Raw genomic sequence first — 16,528 nt, 5'->3', positions numbered from 1 at the left:
ATGTGCGAGAACATAATGTTAGAGTGGCTGGAGGAGATCTTTCGGCGACTGAACGGTTCCTTTTTGAATGGTCAGCTAATTTTAGATTCTATGAAGTCACACCTGTTGGATTCTGTCAAGTCTAAGTGTGGCAGGATGGCAACTGGTTTAGCTGTCATACCTGGAGGTTTGACTAAAATTCTTCAGCAGCTAGACATCACGATTAATAAATCGTTTAAGAGCCAGATGCGCATCAAGTGGGAGGAGTAGTGGATGCGCAGCTGATTGCACTTCTTCACGGAATCAGGTCGAATGAGAAGAGCAAACTATGAAGAAGTTGCTGAATGGGTTTCTTCTTCGTGGAACTCTGTTAAGATATCAACAATAACCGGGTCGTTCCATGACAAATCAACGAAAAAAATGGCATTTTCAACCTGACCTTCTCAAATTTTTTTGATATTTGGCTCAATTGTTAGGTTTGCATAAAAAGGAATAAATACACAATAATAAGTCTATCTATTTTAGTTTCTGAGATAATTTGATCCAAAGGTAAGCAAAAAATGTAAAATTTTGCATTTTGCTAATCATATAATGAGTCATTATTTGTTCCCGTATTGTCGCAGAACATTGCTTTTGGTGTTTTTAGAAAGTGCTTGAATTGACCTTTTAGTTGATATGTGACATGCTAATATTTCTTGATTTTTTAATTTCAAAGTCAAACACTTTGACCTTTGACATTCTATATTTCAGAAAGTGTATTTTAATTTTTCTTTAAAAAAATATGTTATTCCTACATCTATTTTTTACAATATACGAGCATATAAACATGGGATTGCCATGGGATGCTAAGTTATAAAATAAAATTTAACTTACCATTTCAGTACAAAATCGGCATTTAAGTTTTATTTTATATACATATTTTTTTTAAAAAATCAACCATACTGCAGCAAACATTTATTTAATAATATATTGATATTAACACATTATTAAGGGGTATTATATACTATACATATGTACTGAACATAAATTAAAATTAATATCAATATTAAAAAAAGTTTTATTTTATGAATTTTAAAGAAAAAAAATTTTTGCTGGCATATTTATTTTTGAAATGGCATATTTTTTTTTTTTTTTTTGAATGAAAAATATTTTTTAGTATCATATGTATATCTACTAAAAATAAAATAAATTACATGACTTTTTCATTCTAAATTTTTCACCCCTCCAGTTCCTTTTCGTTTTAAATATTCCTTTACTCTTTTTAAAATCATGCACTAAACAAGAACAACACTGTGATCAAATAAATATGTTGTTGGTTTTTGAAGTATACTAAAGTTTCCCAGTCAACTCAGCCATGTGGTAGGCTTCTTCTAAGAAGTCAATAAATCTGACAGGAGTCCCTCCCCTTAAGGAATGGACTTGTAAACAGAGAGAAGAGAATTCAGTCTATGGTCAGCTCTTGAAGCAGAAGTTTCAGTGATCCACTGCTCAACAGGATTTATCTTTCTTTACTTTTTTCTACTTAAAATTTTTAAACTTTTGCAATTTATCACAGCTTTCAGTCAGAATTTAGAGATGGAACCCTCAACTTCTACAGCTTCAAGTAAAACATATTGTTGCAACCCATTTGAAAAAGTAGGCCATAACTGTTACAAGAAAAGCTTGAGAACTATAAGCAAAAACTTGGTGCAAACATTTACTTTTCTCAAAGAAGGCTACAAGATTTGTGATTCTTGCCGCAAGGAAATTCAACTATCTGCTAAGGAGCAGTTGCCTAAGAAGAGGGAGTTGGAATCTAGTTCTGATGATGAATCTGAACAAATAGATCCTTTATGTACCCCAGAAAAAGATGAAGCTTTTAATGCTTTGAACAAAAGTTTGATAGCATTAAATGAATCACCTCTTCAGAAAAAACGGTTAGGTGAGAAGAAATATCCCCAAGAAAAGTTTAAAAAAGCAGCAACAGCATTCAAAAGCAAAGTATTAAATATACACCCAGATCCTGAACAAGATGATATTCCTATGTCCCCTGACCGTGAAATTATTAACCAGTTGAAAGAAAAATATAAAAGTACAGATGATAAGAGCATCAGAATGCAAATATTAACAACAATGCCAAAAAGTTGGACTTTGAAAGATTACCAAGATGAATTTGATGTAACAGATTACACTGCAAGAAAGGCTAAAAATCTGGTTAAAGAAAAAGGTGTTATGTCATGCCCTGATCCTAAACCTGGTAAAACTTTAGATTCTGAAACAGCAAAAAAAGTAACTGATCTGTATGAGAGTGAGGAAATAAGTCGAATGATGCCGGGAAAAAAAGATTTCATCTCTCTTAAGGTAAATGGAAAACGAGAACATATTCAAAAAAAAATTGATTTTGTGTAACTTGCGTGAAGCTTTTGCATTATTTAAACAAAAATACCCTCTGTTGAAAATAGGATTTTCAAAGTTTTGTGAACTCAGGCCGAAACACTGTATTCTTGCAGGTGCAAGTGGAACTCAGTGTGTGTGTGTGTACAACACACCAAAATGCAAAATTGATGTTTAGTCAATGCAGAATGAAAGAACTGATGGAAGGTGATAAACCAATTAACTCTTACAAAGATGTTATGAAATATGCAGTTTGCGAAAATCCTACTGAAGCATGTTACTTTGGAAACTGTATAAATTGTCCTGGGTTTGAAAGAGTCAAAGAAAGAATTGAAGAAGCTTTTGAATTCAACTGCGTTGAAAATATCACGTATAAACAGTGGATACAAGTTGAAAAAAGAACATCTCTCGAGACATTAGTGAAAACTACTGAAGAATTCATCAATTTATTTTTTGAAAATCTCCCAAAACTTCTTCTTTACTCATTTCTTGCAAGTCAACAATCGAGCTATCTCACGCATCTAAAACAATCGTTAAAAGAAGGTGAATACCTTGTAATCTGCGACTTTGCAGAGAATTATTCTTTTATCCTCCAGGATGCTGCCCAAGGTTTCCATTGGAACAATGCTCAAGCTACAATTCACCCCTTCACCATTTATTTTCAGGACGCTTCCACAAAAACAGTAATGAATACATCTCTAGTAATAATTTCTGATTGCCTTGTACATGACGCAACAGCAGTCCATCTTTTTCAAAAACATCTAATTTCTTTCATGCAATCTCATTATAACAAAAAACCAAACTTAATTTATTACTATAGTGATGGTGCTGCTTCTCAGTACAATAATCGATTTAATTTTCTGAATCTCTGCTACCATGAGTCAGACTTTGGTATCAAAGCACAATGGCACTTTTTTGCAACATCACACGGCAAAAGTGCATGCGATGGTGTAGGAGGCACTGTGAAAAGACTAGCAGCAAGAGCTAGTCTTCAAATGATACATAATGACCAAATTATGACTCCTCGACAGCTGTATAAATGGGCAAAAGATCACATTAAGACAATACATTTTCAATATAGTACAACTGAAGAACATAAACAAGAAGAGGAGGCTTTGAAAAACAGGTTAATGACCGCAAGAAGAATACCAGGTACTCAGAAACTCCATTCTTTTATTCCACTGAACATGAATCACATGGAAGTCAAAATATTTTCATTTTCAAAAAATTCAAGAATAGAATATGTAAGAGCTGCTCGCAATTATATTGAATTCGCAGAAATGGTCGGGTTTTTAATCTGCAGGTATGATGGACATTGGTGGTTAGGTTGCGTTTTAGACTCTGATGAAGAAAATCAAACACTTAAGATAAAATTCTTGCATCCACATGGACCTTCATATTCTTTTTACTATCCAGACGTAGAGGATATTCTGAATGTACCTGTAGACAATATAATATCAAAAGTGGATCCCAGGATAAATCCCACAAGAAGAGTTTATAACTTGTCGAAGGAAGAAATGGACAATGCTAACCAACTGTTGTAAAAATAACTTTGTGTCCTTCTGTAAATATTTTCGGAAACGCTACAAATTGCATTTAAGTAGTAAGTAGATATATGTTCACTATTTTACTTTACCATGATCCCATTGCAATCCCATTATGAAATTTTTTCCACATATACAGGGCATTAGTAGGTACAAAATAAATTTTTTTCAGATTTTTAAAAGATACACTTTTTGAAATATTCAAGGTCAAATTATATTTTTCGTGACCTTGAAATATTAATGACCCCAAACCTCATGTGACATATCCTATAAAAGCCCATTTTAAAAGCTTTAAAATAAAACCAAAATGAACTCTTTAGCTTCAATAGAAGCTGAGAAAATTTTTGTAATAACCAAAACCACGTTTTTTGTATTTTTCCCCCTTTTTTACAAGCCCTACACAAAAAACCGGGCAACTTAAAAATCTGAAAAAAATATTTTTCTGTATCATTTTATATATATAATCATTCCCCTGAAATTTGTTGGAATTCGTGATGGTCAAGTTGTGAGGCTCCTTGATTTGACATGGAATGCCCCAACCGCTGGTCTCAAGGAAGCAGATATTTTTAGCTTGGATACAATAGACTCTGACATTTCCGATATATCGGATGTAAAAAGAGTTACTGACAAGGAAAATTTAAGTTTGGATCTGGATTTATTCCGCTCCGATGATGAAGATTCGCAGTTCGAAGGTTTCGAATAGAATTATATATAATTCCTTGAATAATTTGTAAATAAATTACCATTTTTCTTTTTTTAAAAAATGTGTTGTGATTAGTCCCAGCAAGATATGAATCATAAGTATTGCACAAAAAATAAGTAAAACAAGTAAGGTAAGTCAATATGTATTTTTATATTACTATGTCGTTGTTTTTGAACGATGTCATTGTTTCAATTATTAGTTTTTTTTTAAGCTCGCATGTCAATTTTTTAGCAAAACTTAAGTGCGGCTTATCTAACGATGCGGCTTATACGATGAATATTTTTTTCTTCTCTCAAATTTTGGTGGCTGCGGCCTATACGCCAGTGCAGCTAATCTCCCGGAAAATACGGTAGTCAAAAATGCTGCTTTTGGGATTTAAATTTCAAAACATTTTCAGTGGGAGGTCTCTGTATTCTTTTCTTAACATCAGTACAACAGCTTAAAATTTCACTTCAAAAAACACAACGAGAGAGTCCCTGAACCTTTTTCACACCCGCAGGGACAGCCTAAAATTTACATCAGTTTCCAAAACAATCTGGTGGGAATCTCTCTCCCCCCCTTTACACTATTGTTACCAAATATGGCCAAAAATTATGTTTTTAACACTAATATTGAAAAACTTCTAGAACCAGGGATAGTCTCAGTTTTCAGTCTAACAACTCAAGTTTGAAAACAAATCGACCAACTACTGTCAGAGTAGTACACTTCAGAAAAGGCTCAAGGAGCCTCTTGAGGAGGAAGTCATTGAGCCTTCAAAGAACTTCTAAAAATCTATGAAAGACTCCTTATAGTCAATCCAGAAGTCCGAAGAGACATTGCAGAGAATCTCTTAGAAGACAGGCACTGCTGGAGTTTCTTCCAGCAAAGCCCATCATAATTTCAAAACACAATCATCTAAAAATCAACCCGCAAGTCAGGCTTACATTGATATGTGTACCCTCAAACCTTGCGGCAGCAAGGGTGGGGCACAGCACAAAGGGGCCCACAACCCAAGAAACCAAGTAGATAAATAAATACAAATAAAAAATTGAATTAAAAGAACCAACACTCAACATATTTTTATAACGCAACGGTAAAAATTTGAGGAAAAGTAGAAATTAAAATCAACACATTATGTAAGAACAACAGCTAATTTTTTAAAAATAGAAATAACTCACTAGGAGCCACCAAAATATGAATTTCAAGTAAAATTTTTAGGTAGAAAAAAATATTTTGCTTATAGAAAGCATGAAGAATCTTCAAAGTTTGAAAATATCATGATGACAGACACCCCAGTTCTAGAAATTTGAAACTTGAAAACAAAATGTAAACTTGATCAAAAGGTTGAAGTTCTTGCCCTGTACTTAAGGCCTTGTATGTCTGTCTGGATATTGATGTGACTCTGTTGTCCTAATGAATGTTGAGTGTATAAACCCACATAAATATGTAAAATCACTAAAACAGGTAGCTAAAAAATATTGAAACAAATGATTTTGTTTTTTTAAAAAATGTAGAATATTAAAGCAGTTAAAAACAAACAACCACTTATTTAAAAATTTGTTATTCGGGGGGGGGGGGGGGAGCAATCTAATAAGCAGTTAGAGGCCCTGCAGATTCTTTGCAGGGGTGGCCAAAAATTATAGATCCGGGCCTGCTGCAAGTGTTGTGCATCCTGACAAAAATAAACATGACTCAATTTCATTTAACTAAGTGACAGAAAAAGATATCCACTAGTGTCAAAGTATTTCTCAATAATTTCACTGAATTTCTGCCAAAAATAATGAAAAAATGAAACAAATTACAAGCACCAGTATCAAGCACTAACTCAACTGAAAACTTTTCCTTCTTAATATAGTCTTCACATTGACTTCAATGAGAACTATGCCTGTAAATTAAATGAAGAAACTCAGTCATTTCATTTTGGCGGTTCCTGTGTAGACAAGTTACCCTTCATACAAGAATGATTTACTATAAAAAGGCCAATAAGTTCATCAAACAAGGACTTTGCGCAATTTCAAGCAGTTCTCAATCATGTTGTAATGTTGAATCTTAGTGTGAAACAATTACACATTATAAGTGATTCTCCAATTAGTCAATACAAATACAGAAACAAACTGAACTAAAGAATTTTGAAATATTTCCTAGCACTTATATCTGCAACTTGCAATATCTTACACAGAAAGTGGACATGGCAAATGTGCTACAGATGGAATTGGCAATATAATAAAACAAAATGCTGATAAAGCTGTGGCAGAAGGAAATGATATTCCTGATATCGATGCTCTTTTTGCAATCATAAAAGAAAGATGCACTGGGGTCTTTGTAACTACAGTAACAGAGTTGGAAATAACTGAAATTGAAAAATCGCTTCCACAGTGTATCCAACCTTTTGTTGGAACAATGAAGGTCCATCAAAGTCTGTGGTGAAAAACCAAACCTTGAAGCACTGATGCAAAACAGCTTTTTTGTTTTAAATGTAAGCCAGGCATTAAATGTCTACATTATTCATATAAAATTTGGCTCTGATAAGGATGTGATGAGTGGTTTCCAGGTACATAATTTTGATTTTTAATTTTGTTCAACACATTTATTACAACATTAAAGTGGTAGATTTCAGAGCACTTTATTTCTCTTGTAGGGTAAGTTGTTGAGATCATTGGTGAATATATAAGGGAGAACTGTCTTGTGATGGGCAACAAAGTGTCTGCTGAAGACTGTCAGAGGATTCCTGAAGCAAACATCATTTCAAAAATATTGCCACCCTATTCTGTATCATCTCGACATTTTGCTTTTTCTGAAAATTTTACAGCAACTCATTAAAATTAATGTAACAGTTGTACATCTGTTTAGGTATTTGTCATTACCCAAAGTCTGGTAGTCAATTTGTCATTACCATGTTCACAAATATCATTATCACATCTACCTCTGTCATTACCAGGTTACTATGAAAATTAAATAAATCAATTAAAACTGTTACAGCATAAGTGCTCTGCTGATATTTTTTTTCATAAAAATGAACATGGATAATGAAACTGGCACAAACCAATTGATTAATTAAGAACTTTTTTCTTTTTTAAAGACCAAAATTTACTTTTATACGAAAAATGATCTAGGTATTATCAGTTAAATTTTATGCTAATAAAAAATTAGGAATGATTTCCTCACATGGAACTGTTGCGTTTACACTGGAAAGGATACTGAGATTATTGAAACTGGAGGTCTCTAAGGTAAGAGAGTTGTAAAAACAAAGTCAATAAATTTTTTTTTAATTTTTAGGAATGATTTCCTCATATTTAAGTGATTTCCGAATAGTTAGATGAAGGTGAATATCGAAATGAGCTACGGGCCGTGACATCCCCTTATGCCAGGGCTGATATTTTTTACTTATCCACCATTGGGTGCACAGATTATCTGTGCTTTTTCTTTTCTCAAAGGCAATACATTGAACCTCAATTTACAACAAGATTCACCAATTGAGACTTTCATTGTCTGTATGGTTGTTTGTTTTACATAGCTTGAATTTCTCTCATGCAATTTATAAATGCTGAGTAAGATAAACAACCCTACAGTCAAAGAAGAAGCAGTCTCCAGTTGCACTAGACTGAACTGTTAGCTCCTTCCTATCTCGACTATTTGTCTTTAAGTAATTAGCATACTATAATCATGATTTCAAGAAGAAATAATTAGTTTTGCATTCATTTTGATTACACCTTAAAAATTATGACTTCTTCACATTTTAAATTATATTGCTAAAACTGCATGTTAAATCAAAACTTAATTTTTTGACATCTTTATTATTTACCAGAAAATACAATTGCATATTTTGACACTAAATATTTTCACAAAATGTAGATTCAAATTCAATTCATTGCATTAGAAAATAAAAATAACTAATTAGAAAAAATCATTAAGTAATTTCAAAGGACATTTAAAGTACAGTAAAACCTGTGAAGTTGATCACCTGTCAAAGTTGACTGCTTTTTTCAGGCACTGAATTAGCCCTTATATATCAACCTTTGCAAGTTGACCACCTGTTTAAGTTTACCACTAAAAAGTAGTGCACTACAAGTGGTCAATTTACTGATTTCACAGTACTTTATACAGTTAAAAAAGAAAGTTACCTGGATTTGAACCGATTCGACTACCATCTAATGTCCATTTAGGTGTGTAATAATCCAATGTTTGGTAAAATACTAGAAGCATAACAGTCCAAAATCCTGCCAGTAGTAGGTAAAATATAATGTAGAATACGGTGATTTTTACTGGAATAAAAACATAAGAAAATTATCTTAGCAGTGGCTTATGATCTTGTTAAAAACACTAATGCAACAATGAAATTTCACAAAGCAATGATATATTGAAAAATAATTTAAACATCAGTGCATCACAGAAAGCAGAGTTTAACTGCTAAAGAAATAGAACAGCCCTATAATTTCTGCACTAAAATAAACTTAAATTATTAAAATAAAATTATAATAAACCAACTGAAAGCAGTAAAAGCCAAAGAAAAAAAATCTTCCAATAGTCAAAATAATTTAAATAGTTACAGGATGCAAAAGGATTGTAACTTCCAGTAGAACATGCAATATTTCATTTAGCAGGTGCTTGATTTTTGCATGCTTCCAAAATTTGAGGTTTTATTCATACAAAATTAAACAGAAAAAAAATTAAATCTTTCAAAAAAAATTATTTTTCTTCAGAATAGATCAAAATTTCGTCCACCAAAAAATATTAGTAATTGAAGAAATTTCGAGAAACAAATGCCTAATGTTAAGAAAGTGCCTGAACACATGTGCTGTTGCTGAAACAATTACATCTCTTAAAGTTCAACTTGCTCCATTTGCTCGACATCTTTATGAAATTAAAGTTCAACAAACACAATAAGGTAGGTATTTAAAAAAAAAACTTGTCACCAAATAAAGTCATAATAATTGAAAGTTTTGCAGAAAACTATTCCATCAGGCAGCCAATTGAAATTATGAATGCTCACTGGCATGCTAAGCAAGTTACAATATTTAAAGTAGTGATATCAGTGGTGGATCCACAGGGGGGGGGGGCTTTGGGGCGATCGCCTCCCCCCCCAAAAAAAAGGTTTGTGAATTCAAAAAAAATCCAGTTAAAGGTTACCAAACTCCCCCCCCCCCCCAACACATCACAAAAAATTACCTACAACTGTATTTTTACAACTTTAATTCCAAAATTTATCCATGGGGAGAGATTCTCAACCTCCTCTTCCCAATGTCATTAAAGATTGTCAAAACTTTTGAATTTTCGGAGCTTCAATTTTGAAAAAATTGACGGAATCGAAAACCCTTTCGAAAATGTCGTTAATGAGGACCTTCAATATTTTTAGAACTTCAACTCCGGAAAAATTCCGGGAGAGAGCCCTCGATCTCGAGTCCTTTTCCTAATGTCAATGAAGACCTGCTAACATTGCGTTTTTGAAGTTTCAAAATTGAAAAGTTGAGGGATAACTTCTGACTCCATCCCTTCACTTAACGCTACCAAAAATGGCTAACCATCACATTTCAAGGCTTCAATTTCGAACAATTCCCGATGTAAAGTTCCAAATCCCGTTCTTTCCCCCTGCGTCATAAAAAATTGCTTGCAACTGCATTTTTAAGACTTCAATTTTGAAAAATTTTCGGAGATGAGCCTCTATGTCCTTCTTTCCTCATCTTTTAACATCATTCAAAGATCGCATGAGACAGCATTTTTAAAACTCCTACATCGAAAAGTTTCTGTACCGAATACGCTGTAACTCCTCGGTACTCGGTCAAATTTTGACCAGATACTCTGCCAATACCGAGTAGTTGTAAAATATTAAATATTGTTCAAGACAGGTTTTATAATTAATAAAAAATCTACTGCAATCATTTACAATTCAAATTTACAAGTCAAACTTAAATTTTGAGAATATCGAAGTACGTTTTGCTTCAATGGAGTAAATCTTTATTTTAATGTCCCCAAAGTTAATAAAACTTATTTATTAAAAGTGGGCCAAAAAAGGTAAGTATAGAAAATATGAAATTTTTTAATTATTAAATAGATTTTTGCTACAAACAAAAATTATTTATAAGAAATATAAAAATACCTTTGCTTGAAAAATAAAACAACGTTAAAAGCACAAATGGGCATTAACACTGCAGACTTGTGTTGTGTGTTACAAGAAATGCCTTTTTCATTACGCAAAAAATGAGCTATGGATTTAAAGACATCCTACAAAAGTTGGATTTTTTTGCCAAAAGTCTTTGCATTCATTAGCTCACATTTTATGCACTGAAAAAGATGTTCCTTGTAACCCAGAAACAAGCGACTGTAGTGTTCCTGCACATTTGTGATTTTAACATTTTATTTTCTTTAAAAAATTATTTATGTTGGGGAACAAGAACTATAATAGATAAAAGTAATTTGTTTTAATTCCAACTTGATTAATCATAGTTTTAATCAAGTTGGAATTAAAACAAATTACTTCACTCTTATCTTTTAGATAATTGTTCATTTTTAATTTTAAAAATAGCTTTTTGTAAAATTTTGGACACAAACAAAAACTTTTAAATAATGCGTAATTAAATTTCAGCTAGAATTTTGTTTTAAAAACTATTATATGGACATGGTGGTCTATACTACTATTGCAATAAGTTCAAAATTCATCACGTGTGTGTCTGTGGTTCTTCTAACATAATTGGTACTCGGTACTTGGCCGAAGTGGTACTCGGAACGTCTCTAGTTTTTACATAAAACTCAAGTATGTTAAGTCATTCTTATACATTCAGATTTCTTATATCAAGGTCAAATACAATACAACAATGAAGTAAATAAGAGCAAAAAATTTCACACTTTTTTTTCTTGGTTCGTGTCTGCGATACTTAACCCTTCATGACTTCAACTTACGCTTTTCTGTACCAAACTCTCCTCCAAAAAGAAATGTTGATGCTTCAAGTGCAACATTGGATGTTATATCATCTTAATCTGCTGCTGAAGTATCATGCCCTTTTGACTAGCAAATCAATTCCAGTTTTGAAGAAAAACTATGTCAGCATGTAATTCAAGGGACACATCAAATACCAAAAGTAGTAAATTAATATGAATCCCTAGAGCACCAAATTAGGAGACAAATATAAATTCAGTAGTTATAAGAAATCAAACTCTTTTGTATCTTGTAACTGCAAGAGAAAAGGAAGCGGAAGAGAAATCAAGTCCACAAATGTAATCAACGAAATACCTTGCTGGCAAAAAAATAAAAGTACTTCAACAAGTTGATATAGACAGCCCTAATTACAAAATAAGCTTATTTTAGTAGTTTATGACTACAAGGAAAAGAAGGAAGAATTTGCAAATAATGCAATTGAAAAAACATTCCTGCTTTAAAAAAGTTAAAACATGGTGCAATACTGGTGCGTAACAAATCTAAAGAAGTTCTTCTGCCCTTATATAGAAGTTTGGTAAGACCTCATTTGGAGTATGCTGTTCAGGTTTGGTCTCCTTATCTTAAGAAAGACATTAATGTATTGGAAAGGGTTCAAAGGCGGGCTACAAGGCTAATAAGAGGGCTTTCCCACTTAGATTATGATTCCAGGCTTAGAAGGCTAAAAATGTACAGTCTTGAGCAAAGAAGAGACCGAGGGGGACATGATTCAGCTGTTTAAATTTATTAAAACGAAAGATGTTACGGGGCTAAAGTTTAGCACTGAAAACAGGAAAAGGGGTCATTGTTTTAAGCTATTTAAATCTCAGGCTAACATGGATATTAGGAAAAATTATTATTTTAGCAGGGTAGTGGAGCCTTGGAACAACTTACCGGAAGAGGTGGTAATGAGCAAGGGAGTAGATAGTTTTAAGAGGGCCATTGATCTTCACTGGGGATTGTAAATTGACTAGGACCAGTCTAGCTGGGCCCAGAGCCTGTTGCTGGTCGTCACTTTTGTATTTGTACTGTTTGACCACGGATTGTATGGAATTGGCAAACATCCAGTTTAGGCGATTCCATCTGAATGAGGGGAAAAAATAAAAATTTTATGCGCGTATTCTGCTTATTCGAATGAGACTCTGCTTAATTTAGAGGCTAAAATACATCTGCAAAATCTGACATCCCTAAAAACTAATAGATGGGTCCATTTCCGCATGTAAACCGGATATTTGCCTTTCCATACAATCTGTGGTTGGACAGTAACTGAATTTCACTCTGTACTTGATCATCAGGAGGTATGCTTCGTTGTGCATGATGATAGCAACATATTCTACAATGGGAAAGTAACTTAAATTTTTGACAGGGAAAAGCAGATATGAATTTTCTGAAAACAGGTATCTGAAATTTTAGTTTGTCTCAGCTAGACATTTTTAGAAGTATACCATTTGAAACAAGTGCACTTTTCCCAGTCTTATTGAAATTGAAAAGAAAAAACCTCACAGTTGATAGAAATATGGTTAATGGAAGTAGCAAACAAACAATTACAACTTGTAAGAAAAGTCAAACTATTTCAATTTGCTATTTCTTAAAAAAAAACTTTTTATGCTTACAAACTCTATTGTGGGCTAAGAAATGATAATTTAGAATAGTTAATTACTTTTGACATGGATTACTTCAAAAAATGTGAGTGACCGATATTTACTCCATGTGTGACCCATAATTAACCTCATCCGGGGTAATTCTTGGTCACTCATTTAATTGAAATATAATATTATATTGAAAATAAATAATAATCAAATTTTAAGTGAAAAGTTCAACTGAATAACTTCTAAATTGTTTTTTACTCCATGCCAAATCATTTTATCTTTTATATTTAAGAAAATATTGAGATGTTATGGTGTTTGACCCATAATTGTCCTGTCTGACCCTATTTAAAATCATTGAGACCAACCCAACTTGCCCGGCAGTGCAACAAGCCCCACCTCCCCCTATATATTTCATATAAGGGGTAGCATGTGAGAGGGAAGCTTCATTATTTTCTTGGATGAAAGGATACAGGATTTTTAAATATAAAATAAATGACATATAGAGTTCTCTACAGCATTTTAGTTTCATTTCTTAAAAGAATGGATAACATTTAGATATTTATGTGTTAGGACAAAACCTAAACCTGAATAAGAATTTGAGAAGTCCTTTTTCCTCTCAATGACAGCAAATGAATTAGATGAAATGTATTTTAATGTTTGGCCAAAGTACGAGCGCAAGAATATAGAGCACAAAATTAATAGTTTCAAAAAACAAAATATTTTCCCAAAACATTTCGGGGCAATTTTCTAATTTTTTTTTCTTTGAAAAGAGAAATATCATGATTTGTAACCCTGTGTGCACATTATAAATATAAATTGCTTAACACTAAATTATATTTCGGATCTTTGCAAGTAAGGCTTGGATAGCATCAACGGATAATACGTGAATAACTTGTGAAGTCGGAAGAAATGTACAAATTTAAACAATGCATACAATTTGAAAGATAGTCAAAAGAAAAAAAAGTTTAAAACATAAGTCGCAGTACATATTATGTTGCTTTCAACAATCAACATCAGCAAAGAAAAAAAATATATCTCATACTTGCATCAAAATTTCACAGCCTAGTTTGAGACATGGACACACTTATAGCTTTTAATAAAATCGTTTCCCATCATATTTGTATTGTTCAGTCAAAATTAGACAAACCGATCATTTCACTGACCTTTACATTTAGAGGACTTCTGGCAAATTTCGGCACCATAGATTGCACCGGCATTTAATCGAAACATTCAATAGAAAAATGAGGCAAAAAATGGCATCTGTCCTTATTAAAAATCGCTATTATCTTTGTTGCAATCAAAGTAATAAAAAAGACATTCAGAAGATATGATATGTTCTTTAATTTGTTAGGCACGTTATTTGGGCGGGGTAACACGGAATGAGAATTGTTATCAAAGAAACGAACTTACACCAACTGGCACCGTTTCGGCCGCAAAATTCTTTCGTCGATGGATTCCATATAAAACTTTTCATTCCTTTGTCTTCTGTATCTTTTGAAGTTCTAATAACATCCCCATCTTTCTCAACAGTCTTCTCCATGTTGCAGCAGACCACTCGCTAGTCGATCGATCAGCTAGAAGACTACACAGTGACGCCAGTCGGAGCCCCGGATGATTTCGGTTTTTGACAGTGATGGTTATAGTAGTCGGTGAAAAGACTCGATGGAGCTCTTAGATAGAAAAAAAAATTTTTTTTTTCTTCTAACATTTCTAAAATAAACTATAATTTAAACAGAGAAATAATCATAATGTGGAGCCCTTGGCACATTTTCAAAACTTTTTTCCGAACCGCTGCCTCCGCTATGATGATGTAGCGGTCAAACTTGACACCAAAGCAGGGACGTAACTAGGTCATTTTCGAACAGGGGCAAGCCCTCGTTCCGGCGCCCCCCCCCCCCTTTACAAAACAAACAAAGCAAAAAAAAAAAAGAAAAAATCCCCGAGAAACTTCTTAACGTCAACACCAGGGCCCCTCACGTACATTACAGAGAAAATACACGCTCCCTTTATATATATATATATATATATATATATATATATATATATATATATATATATATATATATATAATTATTATTGTTATAATTATAATACAAGTGAAGAATATTGAAGAGACCAAACCCCATAAGCCCATAGATGCGCAACGCAGCAAAACTAAAAAGCCAAGTAAATATATAAAATATACAAGCCAAATAACAAGTTTTATACAATTTTTAAGAATAATAATAATGAAAAAATGAAAAATACAAGCAGCAATTAATAGAAAAAGTTGAAAGGTTGAATCAAGAGCTCATCAGCCGTGGAGGATTCAATAAGTATGGTCAAAAACCAAAAAAAAAAAAAAAATTGAACTACAAACTAAAAAGAGGGTGTTTAAGCTCCAGTATATGCATGACAGAATATCATATTGGGCTAAACGCACCACATGGTAAACTATATACAATAAACAAGAACTTAAACCTAAAACTAAGATCCTAAATAAATCTTAAATTTAATTCTAACTATCAAATTTCAACGCAAATGGAGCAGAATCACGGAAGAGACGGTTACATTTGAGGTAGTGAGAAGCAAAGGGATGCAAGTGGCAAAATTAAAAATTTGGAGATAACCAGTACATATAGTAGGTGAGTCTCTCCTCGTACTAGTAGCCCTGGTAGGTGCTGCTGTATAGCATGATTTCGAAAAAAAACTCAATGAAAGCCTACCTAGGATATACGCGTTTTACTCAAAACTTGAAAATGTCCACTTATATCCCTTTGCTTCTCACTGCCTCATATGAGCCAAGGATGAATTTTACACAAAATGCATTTGCAATTTATACATGTCAATTAGGCAGTGATAAAGGAGTCCGCTGCCTGTAATGCCATAAGCCTTATAAATGCGACTTTTACGTAATTATAAGTTTTTATATAGCTTTATCACTGTATCGCTTTTTTAAAAATAGCGATACGGGGTAAAAATCATTAAGTATTTTATTTATTACTAGTGGCACCCGCACGGCTTCGCCCGTAATAGAAAAATTAAAGGTCTTTTGGTTCGCTTGTATATTTACAAATGATGTATGGTGAATTTTCTCGCCAATTGGCTGTGTACCGACGTTACAGTTCCACGTTATGATAATTTCGTATCTCGCCAATTGGCTTGTGCCCATGTTACGATTCCACGTTATGATAATTTCGTAATTTATGATAGTTTTTTTTTTCTTAAAATTTGAATAAAAAAGAACCACATCGAATTTTCGAAAAATCGCTTCGAGGTGCACACCCCCATGCTACATACTAACTTTGTGCCAAATTTCATGAAAATCGGCCGAACGGTTTAAGCGCTATGCGCGTCACAGACATCCTACGGACATCCTACAGACATCCTACAGACATCCTCCGGACAGAGAGACTTACTGCTTTATTATTAGTAAAGATTTTACATACGAAGTTATTCGAAGCAAAAATATTTT

The 16,528-nt window shown here is 33.0% G+C and overlaps 1 protein-coding gene across 1 annotated transcript in view; it reads right to left on the bottom strand.

Moving 5' to 3' along the window:
* Nucleotides 1-14,648, bottom strand: part of LOC129230738 (sodium/potassium-transporting ATPase subunit beta-like) — a 58,119-nt gene extending 43,471 nt beyond the window's left edge. Inside the window, exons 1-2 of the mRNA XM_054865163.1 lie at nt 14,485-14,648; nt 8,700-8,840 (exon numbers count right to left, since the gene is read on the bottom strand). Of these exons, the coding sequence (XP_054721138.1) occupies nt 8,700-8,840; nt 14,485-14,614 (271 nt within the window). The 5' untranslated portion in view covers nt 14,615-14,648. The remainder of the gene's footprint in view (nt 1-8,699; nt 8,841-14,484) is intronic.
* Nucleotides 14,649-16,528: the final 1,880 nt, after the last annotated feature.

Source organism: Uloborus diversus, chromosome 9 (genome assembly GCF_026930045.1).
Source record: "Uloborus diversus isolate 005 chromosome 9, Udiv.v.3.1, whole genome shotgun sequence".
In the NCBI taxonomy this organism is placed as follows: Eukaryota; Metazoa; Arthropoda; class Arachnida; order Araneae; family Uloboridae; genus Uloborus; species Uloborus diversus.
The sequence above is the reverse complement of the archived record's forward strand: the minus strand, read 5'-3'. Positions and strand labels throughout refer to the sequence as shown.